The 24,104-nt window shown below is 40.0% G+C and overlaps 1 protein-coding gene and 1 long non-coding RNA gene across 2 annotated transcripts; one reads left to right on the top strand and one right to left on the bottom strand.

Annotated features, from left to right (window-relative positions):
• The first annotated feature begins 928 nt into the window (after window positions 1-928).
• LOC105398826 (spermatogenesis-defective protein 39 homolog) lies at window positions 929-22,363 on the top strand. The gene is made up of 11 exons (XM_048630674.1): window positions 929-1,104; window positions 1,408-1,552; window positions 3,093-3,289; window positions 3,790-3,926; window positions 18,152-18,179; window positions 18,377-18,527; window positions 18,959-19,095; window positions 19,681-19,770; window positions 20,099-20,254; window positions 21,060-21,185; window positions 22,197-22,363. The coding sequence occupies exons 1-11, from the start codon at window positions 1,036-1,038 to the stop codon at window positions 22,215-22,217; spliced, it is 1,257 nt and encodes a 418-aa protein (XP_048486631.1). The 5' UTR covers window positions 929-1,035; the 3' UTR covers window positions 22,218-22,363.
• Window positions 22,357-23,750, bottom strand: LOC119692175. Its single transcript, XR_005254158.2, has 2 exons — window positions 23,464-23,750; window positions 22,357-23,113 (listed from the first exon to the last, which is right to left on the bottom strand). It is a non-coding gene; the product is annotated as an uncharacterized LOC119692175 (long non-coding RNA).
• Between the last annotated feature and the right edge of the window lie 354 nt (window positions 23,751-24,104).

The following is a 24,104-nucleotide window of genomic DNA, read 5'->3' as shown; positions in this document are numbered from 1 at the left end:
CGTAATTGATGGATTATAGGGTATTTTGGATTGATAAAAATGTTAGATATATCGTATCAATGCCCGTGTCATGAAACTGATTTGAGGATGTGTCGTTTTAATGAGTGACGATTGCGTGATTTATAAATTTAGATAGGGCCTTATTTTAAATTGGTTTTATTTGTTTAATTTTTATCTGGCAATCGGCATGGGTTTGATGATGACGTAGGTAGGTAGGTTGGGTGTCTGAGAGGTACCTATTCGATTATAGTTACTGATTAACTAAGTAGTTAGAAATCTAATTATAACTAGTATTTATCGGATCGGCTAATTAGTTGCCTATTGATAATATAGTTAGCATAGTTACCCTTTGAAAATGCAAATATGGGTAGTTAGTGAAAATTAATGTAATTTATCGTTTTATGCCGATTTTTTGAGCGGTAGAGAAGCCCAACACCCCGCCCTTGCACCGAAGACCTGGTAGGGAGCCTATGGTTGAATGAAGAAGGTTGTGTTGAGGTGCTCTCTTTGTAAGATATGCCTGGACATATACAGCTGTGGATTATTATAGGCGGCTAGTGCCGGAACCTTGCGGGTCTACCAAGTATGTTAATAGGCTAAACTGGATCCACTAGTGCTCCTCTACTAGCTTAGTTTAGTTTGTGCTGGACCAGTTGAGATATCAGCCATCATCGCACACGGTACAGGCACACACTTCTCGTTTCTGAAATAGGTTACTAATGCTCCTTGGTTACAAAATAAGGAACAAAATTGGTACAAGCATGGTACCAGCCAGGCCTTGCTTGTACTTCTCTACTAAGTACACAGAATGACAAAGCTATTATTCTGAGGTTACAGCCTGTAGCGCTACAGCGTCAGCGCTTAATGACGTTGACAGTTGATTTGACGAATGATTGATACTCTGTGATTATTTTGAAAATTTGTTGTTTATAAAGTTGATGTTGTATTTAATTTATAATTTTATTGTAAAAGCCATTAAATACGCCCAAAGTGAATATCTTGTCTACTATATGAAAAACTGTATATTTCATTACAATGGATGCAGACGACAGTGAATACTGGAATACCACTCAAGTTAAAGCATTCAGTTTCGACGATGATATTGTGAGTTGACCCATTTTTACTATTACAAAGAAAAAATACTCCTTACAATCTATATTTGTGTTTCATCGCATGTTTAGTACCCTGTAAGACCAAACTGCTTATACCTGATACTAATACTAGAACAGCACGCCATGTAAACGTATAAAATAAAATCAAAACTTCTGCAACTTTTGGTGGGTCAGAGGTTTTGTACTAACCCTCCAGAACTTCCCACACACTCCTCAACCCCCGCTTAAGGTAATCCACTATCAACCTTTCAACTTCTTCTTGCTTGTGTTATCTAAATGTATGCAACCTTTTCAGCTTACAACCCAAGAGATATTGGCTATCGGGCAGCGGGCCAACCTCTCTTCCTCACAGAGTGACAGTGAGGGGTTCCTCAGCAGCGGTGCGGCGAAGCCACTGCTGCCGCTGTCCAGCCTCGTGTCACCGAAGGTCTTGGACCTCAGTAAGTGTTGACATTCTACTGTGTTTAAAGAAATATGTATATGTCACAGTTGTCTGGTTGAATCTCCTTTTTGAATGAATCACAAGCTCGTTCATTGAATTCAATCAAATGACTAAAGGACAACTTGTCAAATTGGGGAATGTAACATTTAACAACATATACATTGCTGGGCAGATACCCTTTAAGGTTAAATCCAAAGCCAACTAGAGGCACCAATTGAAAAGAAACATAACAAGTTGGTTGGTTTAACCTTAATTTGATGATGGATGGAGTGACTTAGAGGACAGGCCAACAACCAAGGCTTGTATGAAAGTACCAAATCAGACTTGTATGAAAACAAAACTGTTGGATTAACGGTGTGTAACTTTCACATATTATACATGATTCCAATATGACTATACATAATAAAAGTAATTGTTTAAGCTGCTACTGTTCCAGTTTATTTAACCTTTAACTGCCGACCTATACGTCTCACAGACGGCCGCGTTTTTGTTTTGTCAATATTTTTTCATCTGAAGCGTTAGCAAGGTCCCGCGGCTCAGTACCCTCCTCCCCCCGCGTGTTTTACTTGCCGTCGGCGTCCCGCTCACGGCGCGTGCACATGTGCTCTATGCGGAGCTCGAGACGTCTCACAGACGTAAGTACGGTGTTAATGTTCCAAACTTGATACGTCTCTTGGTCGTCACCACGTTGTAAATGCATGTACTACCTTAGTGTCTTGAGGTCGTCACATCGTAATTAACATATGTTTTTTTCCTACGGAATGTCTGAAAGTGGTAGTTTAGGGTCAAAAAAGAGGACACTTCCTAGTGATTATAAAAATCAAGCAATTGATAATCATAGGTAACTGAGAGAAAGGAGACAGGACGTGCGAGGCGATGAAATATCAGACCACCACGAGAGCTACGTTGTTCCATTGAACGAGTTATTGGCCCTACAGACATGCCCTCACCGCCTTCTGCCCGAGAATATGCTCAAGAATAGCTGGGTATTCGAAAGACCTGTGCAATTTGTCCAAGTCGACTAAAAAGACGCACAAAAAATTCATGTTGTCTCTGTAAGAAACCCATGTGCCTTACATGTTGCCTACAAATATGCAATAGCTGCAAGCCATAAATATGCTAACTTGATTGTGTGTCAGTTTTTTTTTCCGTTAAGTTTTTGTGCTGATTCTTTTTTATTTTACTTTATTAGATATAAAAGAGTAAAATTATTTAAAAAAATCTACTGATATGTGTATAAACAAAAAAATATATATGTCTAATAAAAGTTACTAAAAATTTTGAAATAAAACTTGGGATCTCATCAATACAGGCTGATTTCTTGTTAAATTAACTAATTGTTTTATTGACTATCCATATATAATAAGCAATTTAACTATAGTATTTTTATGGGTTGTTATAAATGAAATAAAACGTATACTTTATTTTTAAATGATTTTTCAAATATCTACGTCTCTCAGACCTAACCTCGTTGTTAGTGGCGCGTTTAGACCACGTCGGCAGTTAAAGGTTAACCCTCTTCCTTCTACCTATTCCAGTCCTCCTGGCACCATCAGGCAAGGACCCGCCGAGCAAACAGCCAAAACTAGCAGACTCTGAAGAGACAGTGTCCATAACACTGAAGCGGCTGGTGCTTGGCCGGCCGTGCTCGCTGCACACGCACCGGAGCCTCAAGAGCAAGACGGAATTATTGGATGGAGCGGTCGCTATAGGGGATGGCAACTGTATTATTAGTGTGAGTGATTCTATTCTATTCTATTCTGAGAGGGGGTGAAGTTCCTGTATGTGGCTCTCTCGCGTGGAACCTTTGTACATATCCCCTTGATTTCAGCTCAGCCAGCCTAGCTCCCGAGTTATTATTTTTATTTTACATACATACATAATTATCCTCATAACTGTATTCCTGAAGGGGAATTCAAAGCCATATTTTTATTTTATTGTATTTATCCGGGTAACTGCCTAAATTGTTGTGATGCATGAAAGGTGCTGCCCTGTCCAAAGTTTCAAATAACTTTTGGTGCTTTAAAAGTTCTTTTTTTTTCGGCCGTTAAATAATAAGCCAGATTATGTGTCTTTTTATGTATTTCATCAAGTAAATCAAGAGTAAATAGCAAATTTGTGTAGCTGTCTAAACGGGCCTATTATATTTCGACGACTGTAATTAGGAATACTTAGGTATTTTATAGTAAAATTATTCAGTTGAGACCAAGACAGAAATCCTTACTCATATTCCAGGTAGTCCTATTCCTGATCCAGACCCTGAACAAGAAGCTAGTCTACGAGCTGCTGTCCGCGCGGCCCACAGCGCTGCGCCACTACGTCAGCTTCTTGCAGAGCGAGGGCAAGATCACGGAGCTCACCGACTTGCTCACGTGAGTGACCAAACACATATTTATTAATTTATCTTCTTTACATACACCACCATTACAGTTGAGGCACCAATGCGACAGTGTAGTAGCTATTTAAATACAAGTAACAATCCAATATAAAGATACTTATACTAAATTAAAATAATAATACTGATGGGCAACGAAATGACTAGGCAATCGTGGTGTGGCGACTAGGCAAACGAATTATTGCAATTTCAAAACACACCTAACTACTTTTTTTGGTGTTTCTTACATAATTTTTAGTGAAAGAGTTCTGAATGTAAAGGAAATCAACTTACATGAGCTCCGTTAGGTTTGTTTTGAAATTGCAATAATTCTTGACTGCCTCGACGTAGAGATACGGTTTTGGTATCATTGTTTAGCTTAACTCAAATACTTTTAAAAGAATACATAAAAATACCATAAAAGGGGGGCTATTTTCAAAGCTATTCAAGTAAAATGAAAATTTTTGCTGTTTTTTACTGTCAAAAAAACTAGATTAGGTGCTTTTAACACTGGGTTCGTCTCTAGACATTGTACAGGGTGGACGTGTGACAGTTTGTGCTCTCAATAGTTTTTAAATTATTTTTCTAAATTCGCTATTGGCCGAACTCAGTTTTTGTGATTCCTGCTCCCTCATATGGGCCGCTTATGAGAGAACTCCTCCCAGTGGGCGTGTCAGAAAAGAGATAGCTGCGTTGAAGTATGGAGGGCGAGGCCAGCTGAGAAAAATCAGAAAAGATTGTGCAGCCGTGGGACTCGAACCAGCGATCGCTCGGCGGGGTGAGTACATCTAGCCGCTCTCCTTAACCGCTCCACCAAGAGAAACGTACTGCGCCGCGCGAAAATAGCGATCACTACCTACGTTCTACGCCGCTGCACGGTTACGTACCGCACTGCTACGATTCTACCAATCTACTTCACGCAACTGCAACTTCACCAGCTGAGGCATCATGGCAATCAAATGTAACGGATGCAAGAATGATATAATTACACAAGATTTTATGAAATGTTTCAAGTGCAAAAAGTTCTATGACCTGCCATGTCTGAATGTAACCTCGACTGTTTTCGCTAACTTCTCCTCCGAGTATAAAGAAAAGTGGTTGTTTCCTGGCTGTTCCAGACCTAATAAAATCTAAATAGACCAAATCTAAAGGTGATAACAGTTTAACCCCAGTCCGATCCACAGCCCCGGAAGCAAGTAACAACACCACACAACCGACTAGTAACGTCAACATGCTCCGCGGTAGTAGGCTAACTGCCAGTAAGTCTGAGAAAGATAATGTGGACATAAAGTCGCTCGCAAATCAAATTCGTCTAAAGCGAAAAGAGATCCAAGATCTTACTCAAAAACAGAAAACTGAAATTCCGCTTTTAAGGAAAGAGGTAGCTGATTTGTCTACTCAGTTAAACGCAGTCTCTACAACAATTACAGAAAGACTAGGCGAGTTTGCTAAGCGGATTTCTGATCAGGAGCGGGAAATACTTCATCTGAAAGCCTCCCTGCAGCAATCTCAAGCAATTATTTATTTATTTAAACACTTTATTGTATGTATACACAAATTACACAGTTTAAAGTAAAAGTTAACAAGTACAAGAAAGAACAATACAAGTATATATATACAAAGGCGGACTTATCGCCTAAACGCGATTTCTTCCAGTCAACCTTTATGGTGTGGAAATAAAAGTAAGCCTATAACTCTTAAAATTAAATAAAACTACTGTATACACAGAGACAATCAAGTGTAACCTAATCCAAATTTAAATAAACATATCTAACTATAACCTAACATATTAAGTTCTAAGCTAAAAATAAATAAATATAAATAACTATTATGTACCTACATATATTAACTATCATGTTTTATATTAATATAAATAGTAGTATACATATATAAATATACTATTACATATATAAATAAATAAATAGATAAATAAAATATAATAAAACAATTACCATCCCAAGGTCTTATAATAATGTAATTTAAGACTATTTTTAAATACATTAAGTGATGACGATAGCCGTACTTCCACTGGTAGCGAGTTCCACAGATTCACAGCTTTGACAGCAAAGGAGCCACTATAGGCCGCACTGGTATGTTGCGGTACACTCAGCATTTTATTTTCCTGTGATCGCAAAGCACGTCCGTGGGAAGACAAGTATGTGAACTTGCTTCGTAGGTACTGGGGAGCATTTGGATTATTAAGGGCATTATAAAGAAGACAAAGAATATGAGTATTCCTTCGAAGGCGAATCGGGAGCCACTTTAGTACAGCACGGTACTCAGAAATATGATCATATTTACGTAATCCGAAAATAAATCGGATACATAAATTCTGGAGACGTTCGAGTTTGTTAAGTAGCTCCTCTGTGAGGTCAAGATAGCTTACGTCTGCGTAATCGAGAATCGGGAGCAGTAGTGACTGTGCCAGCGTAATCTTAGTGTGATGAGGCAGGAAAAATTGCAAGCGCTTAAGGGAGTGACAGGATGCAAAGACTTTTTTACTAACTGCTTCTACTTGGGGTAGCCAGGTAAATGTGCTATCCATAATTACGCCCAGATTCTTAACTGATTTAACAAAAAGTATCTCAGTACCGTCATAGTACAGCTTGCTATCAAGGGACAAATACGATCTATTCAGCAGCCTTGGACTTCCAATCATAATAGCTTGCGACTTGTTAGGATTGAGTAGAAGTCCAAACTTCTTTACCCATTTAGATATTATGTCCAGGTTTTGATTGATGACGTCAATTGCCGAATTAATGTCTTCCGGAAGAGCACTAGTGTAGATCTGGAGATCGTCTGCATAGAGGTGGTAGAGAGAAGTAAGTTGTTTAGCTAAGATATTAATAAATAGTGAAAAGAGTAAAGGAGATAGCACGCCGCCTTGCGGGACGCCCGCTAGTACCGGACACCAGGCAGAGCTCTCTGCGTCGGTGCGAACGCACTGCTGGCGTCCCTTAAGGTAAGATTCGAACCAAGTGGTGACTGTCGGAGATACGTTAAGAGATCGTAAAATTCCAAGGAGTATGTCAAGATCAACCGTGTTAAAAGCATTACTAAAATCTAACAGGGTAAGCACAGTTACTTGGTGATTTTCCATATTTAGACGGATATCATCGGTGACCTTTATGAGCGCGGTGACGGTGCTATGGCCGGTACGAAACCCAGACTGAAATTCGTTAAGGAGATGGTGAGTGGATAGGAAGTTGGAAAATTGTTCGAATACAAGGCGTTCAAGGACTTTTGACAGGAAAGGTAGGATTGAAATGGGGCGAAATTGGGATAATGTGGTTGGGTTGGGAACTTTTGGAAGAGGGACAATAAAAGCATTCTTCCACATGCTAGGAAAGGAACATGAGATTAAGGAAAGGTTCATAATATTAGTTATATGTGGTAAAATTATTTCGAGAATGGGTTTAATCATCAGGATACTAATATTATCAGTTCCCGTTGCCTTGCTAGTAATATGGGAAACACATCTCTTAACGTCACGACCAGAGACCAATTTGAAAGTGAATGGAGGGCAATCAATGGACGGTGTAGAAGCAAGATTGCACAGAGCCTCAGCCTTGTTTTGATCATTAATAGTCAAAGGTGGGGTAGAGAAATGCTTATTGAGTGCATCGAGGTCTGTATCAACATTAGAGTTTGTCTGAGATTTTCCTATGCCCAGTGTTCTAAGAAATGACCATAACTGCGAGGTATCACAGTTGTCAATGGAAGTATGAATGTATCGGCGTTTTGCATCTCTACACACTCTATTGCATCGATTCCTCAGCTCTTTATACTGCTTTAAGTGGTCATCAGTCGGTTGCTTTTTATAGCGATATTTGGCATGATCGCGTTTTGTCATAAGGCTTTTAATATGATCGGTAAGCCAAGGAGCAGGCAGCTGCTTCACACGAAATGGACGCAGAGGGGCGTGCTTATCGAAGAGGTTGGTCAAGAGAGAATTAAACACATTGACCCTCGCGTCAATATCATTAATGCTATCCAGCTGTGCCCAATCAATAGTCTTTGCATCTTCACAAAGCTGCTGCATGTCCATTCTCTTAAAATCACGCTGGAGAATTGTACGCTTTTTTGGTTTAGGAGTGCGGACCTTATAAGAAAGATAAAGAAGATCATGGTAGGAGAAACAATCAGCAGTTAATTGACCATGCTCGAGGACGAGGTTAGGAGAAGAAACAATGACAAGATCTAGAAGAGTAGGATCGGAATTAGGTGGATGGTGCGTAGCACCAAGAGGCAAGATGTGGAGATTTTTCGCAGCCGTGATGGAGCATATTGTTTTGGAACGGTGATCATCTTTCAAGAGGCACGTATTAAAATCGCCCATGACTATAGTGTTATCGAAATTGGGAGAATAATCCTCGAGAAGCTTCTCAAAGGAATCGAAGTAATTAACGGTCATACAGGGGCTATAGTAGACTCCGAGAAGAATTCTGCTGAAATTAAGACGCACCTCCAAGAAAAGATGTTCAGCCTTTCCAGAATATTCACTTGGAGACCTACTAACTATGGTGTAAGGTATGTGACTGCGGAGGTATATAGCCACTCCACCACCACCTTTATTCGTACGATCGTTACGTACTAATTTAAATCCTGGTAATGGGTGGGAGAGAAGAGTCAAGAGAGGGTTTTAACCAGGATTCGGAGACTAGAATGGCATGTATATTGCTATTATCAAATGACGCAAGCATATCGGAATGGTGTGAAGGAATACTCTGTGCGTTGATATGGACCACATTAAATGCTTTGCGATGGTGAGAAAATTGCGTGTTGAGGCTAGAGGAGAGTGGAATATAAGACATAACAGGAGAGGTGGAACCTATTGAAGAACATGATAAGAAGCTATCATCATCACTACCTGCAGAATCATATATACTCATATATAATGTACTAAATATAATAACATATATATATATCGATATAACTAAATACCTAAAACTATACTAATTCCTAATAAAACTATCTATTGTGGATTATTAATTTACAAAATAACATTTAAAACTGCATAGTCCTAGCAAAAGAAAAAATATAATAATGAAATAACCAAGAAAAAGGCTAAATCAGGCTATCATTATTTAGAGTGTGAAAAATAAAATTTACAAATACAATTTCTGAACGCAACTTATGGTTACTCTGTGTGAAAACGTCAAACGACTCAAACGTCAAAGTCAACTGTCAAAAGCCTTGCGAGTGAACAACACGTCACGAAAAATAAAAGTTAACAAAATAAATACCTTCACAAAACAGGGTAGGATGTACAGCTTGCAATGTTTATAAGGAAAAAATAGATAATATGTTCAAACAGACACTCAAAATGCAGAAAACCTGTGCATTACACCCGCCTATCCCTAGATGTTGCGCCAGTCTTGCTCCTTGTAGCAGGCGCAGCCGCAGCAGCGGCGGGAGTCAGCTTGCTGGGCTTGGTCACGGGCTTGTCGATGGGAGTCCTGGCGGCCGCTGAGGTCGTCGGAGTTGCCGCAGGATGCTTCCTGCACAACTCATCCAGCTGGGCAGCCGTCGCCACCTTCACGTTGGTGCCGTCAGCGAGCTTGAGGAACACGGCGCCGTTCCACGTCCAGCTCGCGCTCATCCCGAAGTGCCGACGGGCGCGCGCATAGATGTCCTGCCGGCTCTTGGTCAGAAACTCACTGACGACCGTGCCACTTGACTTCAGCTGCTTCTTATGGGCCCACACTGATGCCTTGATGGAGATGCTGGCCAGCCGAACAAGAATTGGGCGCGGCCTCTTGGGATTCTTCGCACCTATCCTGACGCAATGCTGGATTGCAGACTTGTCAAAGCCTACTACCCCCATCTTAGTCACAATGCCTGATACCGTGGCTGCTGGGTCCTCTCCATCCTGCTCCTGCACACCGCTGAATATCAGGGCGTTACGGCGACTCTGGCAGTCCATCTCGTCGACTTGATTTGCCAGACTGGCCACTTGGTCCTGCAAGAGGCGCAGAACACACAGAACCATGTCCTTGAATGCTGCGAAGTCAGAGGCAAGAACATCAACATCAGTCTTCTTTTCTGAGGTGCTTATAGCCTTCATCCTTGACTCGAAGTCATCCAAACGGCTGGCAATCATTGATTCCATATCCATCTGTTTCTGAAGAACTTTTTGTGCTGTGGCCATAGTGTTGTTGTTTGTGTAGTTTGAGGTTATGCCAGTTGGTAAGTGCAGTATTTACAGCATAGAGGTTTAGGACAGTGCAGATAACAGTTATTGATTTAATTTGCACATATTCCGATTGTTATTATGGGAAAGATATGTTTATTTATAGGTTTTAACTATTAAAAATTTAAAGAGTTATAAAATTATGTGCTTCTTTTTTTGCACCTACCGCCCAAAAAAGTCTGCAATAATATCTGCTCAAGACCAGTACCTCCTAAAAAATGAAATTGAAATCGCCGGCGTCCCAGAAACCGAAAATGAGAATATTGAGCACATAGCTATGGTAATTTCAAAGAGGATTGGCGTTGATTTGAAGAACGAGGACTTAGACGACGTCTTTCGAGCTGGCCCTCGCCGTGTCGCATCTCAAAACCCAGCTCATCCAGAAAAGTTGCCACGGACTATAGTGGTCAAGCTGGTTCGCCAGACAAAGCGCCGCGAGCTGATTAAAGCTGCCAAGTCTCGGCGGAATTTAACGTCAGAAGGATTTGTCAATGCCCCCCCACACAAACTCTTCATAAACGAGAGGCTTACAAAGGGCAACCGGATATTATTTCGTGAAGCAAGACTACGAGCTCGTCAGAATGGATTTAGATACTGCTGGGTTAAGGACGGATCAATCCTCATTCGAAAGGTCGATAAGTCGTCCGCAATCACGATCCGCAATCTGGAGGACCTGGACAAGTACCTGCCGATCCCCAAGGCCTTGCAAAGCGAAACTTCTTGATTTTGAACTAAATTCTAATTACTATGTTTTTGTACATGAATGTAACCTTGAACTTATATATCTTTACCTCACTCCCAACTCTATCCCCACAACCCCCTTTTTATATTATGTTTATAGTAACAACCATAATACTGTGTCCATATATGTAAAAGGAAACTTTAATCAAAGCAAGAAATCGTGTTTTAAATCACGTACTAGGCTACTAAATCAATTTAAACCTGAAGAAAGCGATAAATCAATTCTAATTCGTAATCTAAAGAAGTGGTTCGGCGAAGAATCAAATGTTGAATCAAATAATGAATCAAATCGCGATGGCTAACTTGCTTCTAGAAATAGAAAATAACATTGATGCAACCATGTCAGTTCCTTGCCATACCGTTTCTAACCCTACTGATTGCAAATCTTGTTTTAGTAGTCAACACAACTTGAAAGTTGCCACTTTTAACATCAGAAGCATTCAGAAAAACTTTGACATGTTCTTAATAGACATCAAAAGACTAGGAATCGACTTTGATATTATTATACTAACTGAGTGCCATTTAACAGATACAGTTATTATACGAAGTCTCCCAGGTCACAACAGTTTTCATACGAATAAGTTTATAAACAAAAACGGAGGAGTCATAGTTTATGTTAAAGCTGACTGGGACGTCAACGTATCTGAGCCAGAAATTTTGGATGCTAACTGTTTGGCAGTGGAATTTCCAAATTCATTTTGCATATTCGGCATCTATCGTTCCCCATCCTTTCAAAATCACGACAACTTTATTCTCTCTTTGGATGGAGTCCTTGATTCAGCTCGACGAAAATCACAGATTATTCTTGCCGGAGATATTAACATTAATATCCTTACCGAAGCTATGAATAATAAAGTCAATGAATACCTCTGCTGGACTGCTGAAAAAGGTCTTAAACCCGCAATCACTAAACCAACTAGGGAAAAGTCTTGCCTAGATCATATTTTTGTAGGATGTAAGCTGGACAGCGTTGGTCTAGTATGTACCACCAGTGCAACTGATCATCATTTAACTATGATTCTATCGATGTATCTGTTATGGCTGAAAAATTCACTAATGTCATTGACGACATTTGTAAACGCCACACCAGGATAGAAAAAGTTAGTCGGTCAAACCACAACCTTAAAGAATGGATAACACCCGGTTTAATGAGATGCATACAGCATAGAGACAACCTACACATGAAGGTCAGACAAAATAAAGAAGACTCGGCACTCTTAGTGACTTACAAACGATACCGAAATTTCTGTAAAAAGCTGCTTAAATCCTTAAAGTCCAACTATGAGAACCAATTACTAACCGAAAACAAAGACGATCCTAAAAAACTCTGGCAGTCTATAAAAAACATATGCGAACTTAACTACGGCTGTACTTCCCCCTCTCAACTCCTCGAGGCGAAAGACACGATTCCGGAGTCTCTTTCAGCGTGCAACGATTATTTTGCCAGTGTGGGTTGTCGCCTTGCTTCTAAAATACTGGAAAAGCTAAATAAATCACAGGAGGATCTAGCCAATGAGGTGGAGCTTGCCTATAATAGAGACTCATTTTATCTTAGCCCAACAGACCCGCATGAAATTGACAGTATTATTAGAGGTTTGAAAATTAGTAGCGCTCCTGGGCTCGATGGATTCAATACCAGGTTAATTAAAGAAATAAGCCAATCTGTTGTAACGCCATTATCGCGCATATTTAATCTCAGCATAGAGACGGGAGTATTTCCGACCTGCTGGAAATTGGCAGCCGTGGTACCCATACACAAAGGAGGTAATAAAAAAGAGCCATCGAACTACAGACCCATATCACTTCTGAGTATTTTCTCAAAGTTGCTGGAAAAAATTGTGAATAAAAGTCTGGTAAATTTTTTGGAATCGAATTTTCTTCTATCTCCGAATCAATTTGGCTTTCGTCAAGGAAAATCCACCGAAGATGCTATCCAGCGCTTGGTATCAGGTGTTTCATCTGCACTAGACAAAGGCGATGCATGCATTGGTGTCTTCCTGGACTTGGCGAAAGACTTTGATACAGTGTCCCCTCTCATCTTGCTGAAGAAACTCGAGCAAGGGCGTACCCAGGTAGGGGCAGGGGGGGGCAGCTGCCCCCCCCTAGAAGATAAAATAAACTTTTCTGCCAAGTGGGAATTAAAAACGTGTCTGAATATATTTTCTTTTCAGTCCGATATTTTCATTTAATATTCTATTATCTATAATTAATAAAAAAATATTGTTTATATCATGCAATTTACAAACTACTTAACCTAAATTATGTCAAAAAGACCTCCTCTTATCGTACCTGGCTCAAAGTTTCCCATAATGCTGGCTGCATTACCTCTGTGTATAGCCAGAGAGATTCTTTGAGCCAGATACGATCCCGAGCGTCGAGGCTGAGGCTCGACAAAAACTGTTTTGCCTCAAAACCCAACACTCCCGTTCTTTCGACGGCAAAAGGCACAAATATATAATTTCTGGCTAGTACACTATATTTGATTTGGTATGCTTAGCAGTCGCAGCACTTTCAGCAACAGACCCAGCAATGCGTTGTGTGCTACCGACATGAGATGCAGCAAAAGTGCTGACGCAAGTCGCATCCCACAGAAGGCTTTTACCACGCTCCCAGGGCACCAACGATAAGATAAGCCGTCTGGGCGCTTGCCGTCCGTGCGGCTCAGACCCGGCGGCTCCAGCACGCACGGGATTTTTGCTGAAATCAGGGCCCTTCGGATCAGGTCAATGAGGGCGTGGTGACGGGGGAATCTGCCGGCACATCAGCCGCAACTCAGGCCGTGGTGGGCGTTTGCTTGGACCCATGCTCCACAAATGCATTTGTGCGGTTCACCAACATCGCATCCCCGCCTAAATGCCACCGCTATTCGCAAGGCGTCGTTATACAGGGTGATTCGTAAGTCGATGTATTCCTTCAAATGGGTTATAGACGAAGGCATTTACAGTCAATTGAACCCCATAATGCATTATCCGAAAGTCAACCACTTTCGGCTAATGTGTTATCGCACAAGCATTATTTCGGTGAAGCAATCTTGTCGTCGATCTGTGCTTTTGAGGAACCGCGCTATCGAAGAACAATAATTACTAGTAAACGGTTCGGAGCTCTACAAAGTCCAGTTATAAGACTTTTTTACTTAAAATTGGAACAAATCTTGTTCGTTTCCCTTCTGAGATTTGTCCGTTTATGTAATTGTTTTGGCTAAATCTTGGTCATACCTTAATCGATTTTATATTGAAATATGTAATTTTAAAGCTTAGACATTGACTATGTTTTTAAGCTGTAGTGCCTGAAAATTTTTCAGATAAAATTCTTTAATTTAGGATTTTTCTTTTCACCTTTGGTAAAATTTTCTTAATGTTTCAACTATTTTGAAGCGCTGTGTCTAAATTAAGTTGGATATTGCGCATTTAATGAATGTAATTACTTGGCTAAGGTGTCACTAATGCAAAACAATCAAAAAAGTATTAAAAAAATGGTTAGTTTTTTTAAATATTTTGCTTTTTAACATAAATTTTGGGAAAATCTAAAAAAAACTTAAAACTTAAATAACTCAGAAATGGTTGACTTTCGGATAATGCATTATGGAATTCAATTGACTGGAAATGCCTTCGTCTATAACCCATTTGAAGGAATACATCGACTTTCCAATCACCCTGTATATAGCACGGTACCTAACACCGGGGACCTCCCGGGGGGCTCCCGCCTACGGAGCCGTCGTCTAGATACAACACATTCAAGGGTGATTTTATTGACTGTATGGCGTTCAGTATGGCAAGGCTGAAAATTGAAGGACCCAAAGGATACAAAACCAACTTGAACCGGTTGTAGATAGGATGCTAACTCGTTTTTTATGGCTCGGCAGCCTAGCTTGGCTACTAAACGGCGTATTGTACTGCCAATTGCAATAGGCCGTATGCCCCCGTTTTTCTTCAGAAAAGCACACAATGAAGTTCCACATAAGTATGGGCATTGGGCATACTTCTCTGTTGAGCAAACCTTTAAGGAGAAAGTTGCACAGTTTTGTGAGACTAACCAGTAGTATTCGTCTAGAATCAGCGGCTGATGACGTGGTTAGCTCCTTTATGTGTTCTGGTCGAAGACCATCCAAGCCAGCTGCGGAACCGTTGTGAAAAGAGAAATGAGGTAAGGTGGGCCTCTTGGACATCAGCTACGGAAACAGTGAGGAAGGGGAGATCTAAAATCCAATCTGAAACCCAAGTCTCGAGATGGCGAGGCGACCTAATTAAATATTGTACAACATTTGTTTATTGAAATAATTTTTTTAATTGTTATTTTGTTTATTGAAAAGATTGTTATAGAAAAAATTTCGGCAAATCCGAGATTACCGTGAAATTAATATTTTGTTTTGTATCTTAATCAAACCATAAAAGTAAATTTTCATGAGTTTTTACCGGTCATCTTCTCGAAACAATTTTGAGCTGCCCCTCCCTAGCTGAAATCCTGGGTACGCCCTTGAACTCGAGTCCCACGGAATCCGCGGTGTAGCTTACGACTGGTTCAAGAGTTATCTGGCCAATCGCAGACAGTGTGTAAAAATAGGTAATCACATTGCAGACCCAGAAAAAAATACCTTTGGAGTCCCCCAAGGCAGTATTTTGGGTCCGACTCTGTTTATAGCCTACATTAATGACATTACCACTCAGCTATCCGGTAACGATAAAGTTGATGTCGTCTGCTACGCTGATGATACAGCACTAGTTTTCAATGGTTCATCGTGGCCAGAAGCTTTTAATGAGTGAGACTCAACGCGGACTTAATATAGTCTCAAAATGGCTATCAAACAACCTTCTCACCTTAAACTCAACAAAGACAAAATACCTTTGTTTCCACAAAACTCGTGCCTCATCTCCTCCGCTCGTCCCAGCACAAAAAAATCATGTTTGCGATGGGCTAGCTGACACTGACTGCGGCTGCAGCACAATTGGAAACACTACAGCCATAAAATACCTTGGTGTCATGATTGACGAAAGACTTTCCTTTAAAGACCATGTTCTGGCTCTCTCTGCCAAAATTAGAAAAGTTATTTATGTAATGAAACTTCTGAGAGATGCAGCTTCCAAAAATGTTCTTCTCCTGGTTTATCAGTCTCTGTGCCAATCATTACTCTCATATTGTGTAACAGTCTGGGGCGGAGCTGCTAAAACTCTCATCATTAATCTCGAAAGGGCGCAAAGAGCTGTCTTAAAAGTCATGCTGAAGCTTAAGTTTCGCCACCCTACTCACCGACTATTTGTAGATGTGAAGTTGCTAACAGTTCGCCAACTCTATATCTTCCGGGTATTACTGGCTCACCATAACATAGCCTCAAACGAGTTATCTGCACAGAGCCACAGGAGAGTTCCACGACTGTATGTCCCACGTGTCTACACCGCGTTCGCTAAACGATTTAAGTACTTCGCATTCCCATTTATTTTCAATAAGGCTCTCGCTAACTGTGACATACAGGGTTGCACTCGAAATGAACTCAAAATTCGTGTTAAAAAGTGGCTTAGTGCACTAAATTATGATGACACAGAGGCTCTACTACTCATCACATGTTGACCACGGGTCGCTTGATAGATGGATAGATGATGGATAAAGCTGGTTAAATACAATATACGCATATATATACATATATATATATTTATCTATTTATTTATATCCTTCCCCTTCCCCTCCCTGTATTACTTTATGTTTAATAATACATTTGTAACCACAATTCTATACAGAAATAATGTTTTGGCTCTTAACTTTAAATTTAACAGTAATTTTATTTTATTTTATAATATGTTTAAAGCATGGTTAAGAATAGCTCATAATTACTATTTTTTACTTTGTTTAATTCTTTTTTTATCACAAACTGTCAAATCTGTTGTAAATTGAACCGGGAGCCCGCGTTACAGGTTTTTCCTAGTGCAGGTCCCACTGTGTATTGTTTTTCTGTGAATACTTTTTTGGCTAAATAAAGAAAAAAAAAGAATTTACTTAACTTATTTTATGTAACTTTTTAGCAAATCTTTATATTTTTATTGGATAGAGATCATTCATTGCGGATCATTTTTGCGGATAAAAGCATTTTATTTCATGTCCGTAGGGCGTTTAAATCTCGAGATATGATTTTTATGAAGAAGAAGAAAAAACTAATTATCTAAAACTTTAAAATGGCCGCCATTTCTAGAATATTGAGATTTGACCCCACATGTGGGGGTTTTTTCTCGATGAAATTACTCGTAGAATCTACCCTTAAAATTTTTCGGGTTCGAAAAACAACACATTGTATAATACAATACAATAGGTACTCTTTATTTGCACCAAAACAGAACAACATACAAAATAAAACAGTACAAAAAGGCGGCCTTATTGCTTATAACAATCTCTACGAAACAACTTTTGGATAGAAGATAGTTATAAAAATATGTAAATGAAATAGGATTACAGGTATAGCTGAAGTGCATATAGGTCAGGCAGGAGCCATAGTCCTTCCATAGTCCCAGTTACCCAGTACAATTAGCACACCCTTCCATAGCACTGTATTAGTTTTCTCCATATCCTACAATAGTCCTGCACTAACCAGGGCTTTCCTTGGGTTTACTTCTATAGTTTACACAGGGAAAATCGTCCATTGGTGTCACATTTCATTTAAATTAATGTTGTCAAACGGACCTCTACGTGTTGGCTTCGGCCCCATGCACGCCTTCCAAATGCACGGGATCCCATGGTCCCGAGATGGTACAGATACAGACACAAAATAATAAATAATATGTGGAGACATCTCACACACGCCCATCCGACCCCAAGCTAGGCATAGCCTGTTATATGGTCGGACAGTTGATATAATCTACACATGTATCATCACGACCCATTACGTCCCCACTGCTGGGGCACGGGTCTCCTTCCAATGAAGGAAGGGTTTAGGCCTAGTCCACCACGCTGGCCAAGTGCGGGTTGGTGGACCCCAACACAAGCAAGCTTGTGCTGAGAGTGTTGTCGGGTAAGTGGGCAACCCGACTGTCAGATGTTTTCAAGCCGCCCGAAGGCCTCTGACTAGGATTAACGACTGCTGCCGAAGCAGCAACCGGGACCCACGGCTTAACGTGCCGTCCGAAGCACGGAAGCGTCCAGAAAAGCACCACTTGAAATTGGTCACCCATCCAATGGCCGTGGACCGTGTCAGTTGTTGCTTAACCTCAGCGATCAGTTACGATCACTGAGGCCCGCTCGACTACGGACGCTTCGACACATGTATCTCTGTGCTTTATTTTATGTAAAATGTATTGATTGCGTTTCAGAATGCTGGGCCGAAGTCCCGAAGCCGCTGTAAGTTTCACTCAAAACCTAACAATATTTGCGTTCAATAGGTATTCTTATTGCCGAGATTTTTTCAAAACACAAGTTCCTACAGTTCTAAAATGCTATGTAGCCAGAAACCATAAATTGTCTACATTATATTATTAGAGGTCTTTTTTTCTTCTTTTACAAGTTTCCATCACACCCGTTTGTCGGTTTCTCGACAGATGTACCAATACCAGCACCACGTGAGGGCGCAAGGTAACAACGTGGACGGTCTACTGCGCAAACTGAACAACCTTCTCAGCAATCACTTCAACCAGCCCGGCATCGACGTCAACCAAGCGAAGATTGTCACTAATTATATCAAGTTTTTAGGTCAGTTAGACATTTTCTTAGAAATATGCCTAATCATATATGGCTAAGTAAAAAATATATATAAAAAAATGCTTAATCAAAGCAAACTATGAACCAATCTAATAACACAAGTTAAAATTATAAAACATATTTTTGTTTCACTAAACAAAGTTAGTAACGTTAAATACATCCTACTAATAAGTATTTAGTAATTTATTGGATAGAGATGACTTTTTGCGGATAAGAGCATTTTATTTCATGTTACAGACAGGCGTTTAAATCTCGAGATATGATTTTCTATAAAGAAGATATCTAATTTAAGTTACTTAGACCCCTTAGGGGTTTTTTCTCGATGAAATTACTCGTAGAATCCACCTTTAAAGTTTGTCGGGTCTGAAAAACAACACACTGTATACAATTAAATAATATTCTACCTATCTATTTATCTGCAGAGTGGCAGAAGTGCGCCGCGGTTACCGCTCTAAGTAATAAGTCCGTCATGGAGTGTCTCTCCCACTGTTGCGCCCACCACTGGACCGAGACGGCGGGCAAGATCATGTCGCCTCTCACTCTGTCGCAGCAACAGCAGGTATTACTATCTCTCTCTAACATATAGCAGCAACGGATCCCTCTCTAACGTAGGGATTGTGCCACTACAAAGTTACAGCAAGCAAGATAGCAGATAGCGATATGGCTGCCTTGCTAATGTTTGGTATTTAAGGGAACTTACCTAGGTACTTATATGGTATTGACCTTTGCATCTACAACTAATTACATCTCTGTCATCAAGGTTACTGTGCGAGCGTGAGGGCACTATAACCTACTGTGCGCGTGGAACAGAGAAAAATATAAAAAGGGCAATCCACGTTTTCACTGTGGTATCGCCGTCTCTTTCTAACATATCAACAACATAATTTGCTGTCTCTCTCTCTAACAATTATAGCAACTACAAAATTCGCTGTCTCTATCTAACATAACGAGGATAATTTTACCTATTACTTATACTATGTATATCAAATGTATGTATGTGAAAAAACCATTAATAAGATAGACATAGTAACTATAGTGTAAAAAAAAACATCAGTCTGTCTCTTTCTTCTAGTGTATGGAAGGGAGTAACAGTAGAAACATTTATCAAATAATAAATTCGTGATGTATTTCCTTTGCTTCACAGATAACTCCTCTGCAATACGACTGGGTGGTGCTAAACGTTCACGCCAAACTGAAAAACTGGGAGATTGTAGAATCGATCTTCACAAGAAAGGTAAATTGTGCCTACTTTTAATTTCTTCGGTTCTGCGTTATCCGATTCTGAAGTGATATAATTTATTTATTAATCTTTTTTACGGCCCCAAGATCCAGATAGTGTTAGTACTACAATTACCTTATTCTAATGTTAGTTACTTAGAAAAAACTAGAAACACAACAATTATTTATTTTTAGGTAGAAGCGACAACTGCTCCCATTGTTGTGATAAGACCGCCTTTTTTGTAGCTATGTATGTATTTGCATATAAGTTTTGTAAATTCTGTTCTAGTGTGTGTACAAATAAAGAATATTCTATTTCTATCTATCTATCATTTGTTTCGCAGGATTGGTTCGGTCGCTCCACAGTGTCTAGTCACATCCCGCTCACGATGGTGATCGCTCGACTACACGAGTTGGGCTCCAGTCGACGACTCATCGCCACATTTGTCAACAAGATATCCAATACGGACGAGAAACTGCAGATTGCTACGCATTTTAAGGTACTTTATTACTGTATACATTGGAAAGGATATCTGTTATCATGTCGGGGTCACCACTTTTCTTGCCAGAGCCAGGGAATCATCATCATGACCCATCACGTCCTCACTGCTGGGGCACGGGTCTCCTTCCAATGAAGGAATGGATTAGGTATAGTCCACCACGCTGGCCTAGTGCGGGTTGGTGGACCCCAACACAAGCAAGCTTGTGCTGAGAGAATTGTCAGAGAATCGGTCATTTATAATTTGGCTAAACAATTTTGGCTACTTTGGTACCTACGGGACGGTAGACTAGCTAAATTAAAATTGAAGAAATAACTTTTTTTACTGATAAGATCGCCTTCTGTACCTTCATGTTAGAATAAGTTCTGTTCAGTTTTTGAATATTTTTTATCGTTCTTATATACCGAATAATTTGTATAGTGGTTTCTTTATAAAGCAATAGCGTCATCGATCGTATTACACAGTGTCGTATAGACAGAGGATGTATCTATCACGTCCGGGTCACCACTTCCGACTTTATCACTTTTTAACTCTCTTTTACGAATATCTCGCTCGCGAGATGCGGGAAAATGGCGGCCATCCCGCACGTTGTTAAAAAAGCCTTAGTGCCAATTTCTCCATAGTGGGTTAGAGCATAACTAGGGATTGTTGCTTGACTTTTGACACATCTGTCAAGAATTTAACATCGTATAATTGATCAACCTTTCCCTGGTTACGATTTAACCGACTATTTATGAAATTGGAGCTTAGTCTTGCCCAAAAATCATCCTATCCAGTGTCAAGCAACTTGCGACCGTATTCCCAGGTGCATTCGGTGGTGATTGAAACGCTGGCCAAGCAGAAGGATCGACAGGGGCTGGTCAACTACAAGATGGCGCTGAATCCTCAGTCAGAGGAGTACATCTTGGCGGAAAACACGCTTAGAACCCCGGTGAGACATGTTCTTAAGTTATAATAATAATATGTGGGGACAGAGCGGTGGCAGCTCAGTCTGGTAAGCGCCCGCTTCTCACGCCAGAGATGCGGGTTCGAATCCCGGCGCTGACAGCTGACAGGCTAATGAGTTCTTTGAATTTTACAATGTATTACATATCGCTCTTACGGTGAAGGAAAACATCGTGAGGAAACCTGCATATCTAGACTTAGCACATCTAGATATATGTGAACCCACCAACCCGCAGTGGACCAGCGTGGTGGGAAATGGTCCAAGCTTAGGAAGGCAGTTTAGACCTTGGGGATATGCACAAAGGTTTCATTCCAGAGAGCCACGTGCAGGTACTTACACCCCCACAGAGAATAGAATAGAATATGTGGGGAAATCTCACACACGGCCATCCGACCCCAAACTAGGCAGAGCCTGTAATATAGGTATCGGACAGCTGATATATGTATTATGTACACAAATACATAGATAGATAAATATTAAATATAAATTTATATCAACACCCAAGACCCGAGTACAAATAATATCTGTCTTTAAATAAATATCTGCCCCAGCCTGGAATCGAACCCGTGACCTTCGGCATAGCAGTCAGGGTCCCTAACCACTACACCACTCTATATTTTTACCCCCGAATTCATAGAGCTTTCTGCCACTTTAAAAAAGTTTTTCAAATTTTTATGATATTCGAATTTCTACTTTTTAACTGACACAAAGAGTCGAAATTCGTGTGTTTCATACTTATTTGTAAACCTCCTCTAAACTTAAAATACGGCCTATGATTCGGGGGTAACTCAATAAGCGATTAGATACTATAAGGCGGACCCTAGACCTACAATAATATTGTGCAATAAGTTTTGAATCCAAATGACGTTTGCTCAATCTTCAATATTAACCCTAGACGATGAATTATATTGCACAATTTTCAATATTGCGCAATATAATTGATCGTCTAGGGGCCGCCTAAGAATACGACCCTAAGCTTTTATTTCTCATTTACAGTCGATAAAGTGGAAGAATTGATAGTACCGGACAACACTTATAGAAAATGTATCATCAATATAGTTTCTCGTTACATTAATACTGGTAAGATTTTATCTGTAAAAAATATTTTATACCAACGATAAGCTATTTATTTTTAAATGACAAATAAAAGAAATTATAACTTTTACTTCACTTTTTATTTTAATACAAAGTAAATAACCTGATCTTTGAAAACATATAGGACTTACAAAACCAGTTGCGAAACATAACATGGACTTTCATAGCTACAGACATTTGCTAGATCACGAAAATTACTTTGAAATAAATAAATAAGTATATTTTTAACAGATTCAACTGAAATTTTACTCTCTTTGATACCGCATTATAAACTAAACTAGATAGCCGCACACTTTTTAGTAACGGTCGTATAAACTAAGGCCGTTACTAAAAAGTATGCGGCGACCCTAATTGGCTTGCGGAATCGTTATGTGGAGGTCATCCTTCTCTATGTTACAGCAAAAACTGTAAACCCCCAAAATAAAACCACAAAACATGGAACAGCACTCTAAAAATCCACAACACATTTTGACACCTTCACATAAATAACACTCTGTAAATTACTCGTTCAGCAATATAACAACACAAACTTAACAATTCACAAAAATAATACCTTTTCGTTATATAACAAGTCATTAACCAAATAACACGTCATTAACCAAACAACACGTCATTAACCAAACAACACGTCACCAACCAAACACGTCATAAACCAATCACGACAGTGGATCGTTATTCTTCGCCGTCATAATGCAAGTGCCACACAGTGCGCAGTATGCGATACACCAGGCGCAACACGAGAACCCGATCAGACATCTGCAGCAGAGGTCCGCAGAACACATGTTGAGACCATTGTGTCAACAGAGGGAGGTAGGTAGCTGGAAAATAAGGAAGTAAGTAGTTCGGTGGTAGCTCAGACGGGTAAGCGCCCGCTTCTCACGGCAGAGATTCGGTTCGGATCCCGGCGCTGACATGTACCAACTCGAGAGAGCCAGGTGCAGGTACTCATACCCCCACAGAGAATAGAATAGAATTGTAGTTACATAAGTGCAGTATTCATTAATAATCATCTTCATCATCAGCCCGGCGTCCACTGTTGGACATAGGCTTATTCCAAACTTCCAAAGTGTATATACCTCTTTGTGTTTTTTGAAATATTGAATAAGCTGTATGTAGGTAGTTCATACTTTTAATATACCTAACCTACTTATTATACTTAGGTTCTTACCTTTGCACTTGTAAGGTTATCAAGATCCTATAATTTTTTCAGAGTTTGTTTCAGAGTGTATTATTTTGACTGCAAGACCTGAGCCTCATTCAAAGTGTCTCAAATCTATTATTTGATAAGTAATATTAAAGGGCCACCCACTACTTAAACAAGTCTGTAATTGCTTTTAAACGATAAATATTAGCTTCCTGATGCCAATTCGCGATTTTGAAATAAAATAGGCAAAAAATCACATAAAAATATCTTTTGTATCAGCGTGAGTGACAGTATAATATTCTAGCATAGAGAAAAAATTAATTATTCTAGTCCTCAGACCAACTACAAAGTCTATGTTCTATTCTAGTCTATGAGTGACAGATTAGTTTTTTTTGGTCGTGCAGTGACTGAAGAGCCCAACGTTTATTATAATGAGTTTTTATATCTACGTTTTTACAGAACACTACAATCAAAGGATTGCATTTTTTTGTATACTAGTATTACCATTCCACAACACTCGGCCCTCGGCCTTCCTCATCCAACCACTACCGGCCTCCCGCCTAAGGTCGTCAGTCCAGCGCGCCTGAGGGCTTCCCACGCTGCATTTGCCTGTTCGTGGTCTCCACTCGAGAACTCGTCTACCTCAACGGTTATCGGTTCATCGG

This window comes from Plutella xylostella, chromosome 26 (genome assembly GCF_932276165.1).
Source record: "Plutella xylostella chromosome 26, ilPluXylo3.1, whole genome shotgun sequence".
NCBI lineage: Eukaryota > Metazoa > Arthropoda > Insecta > Lepidoptera > Plutellidae > Plutella > Plutella xylostella.
The sequence above is the reverse complement of the archived record's forward strand: the minus strand, read 5'-3'. Positions and strand labels throughout refer to the sequence as shown.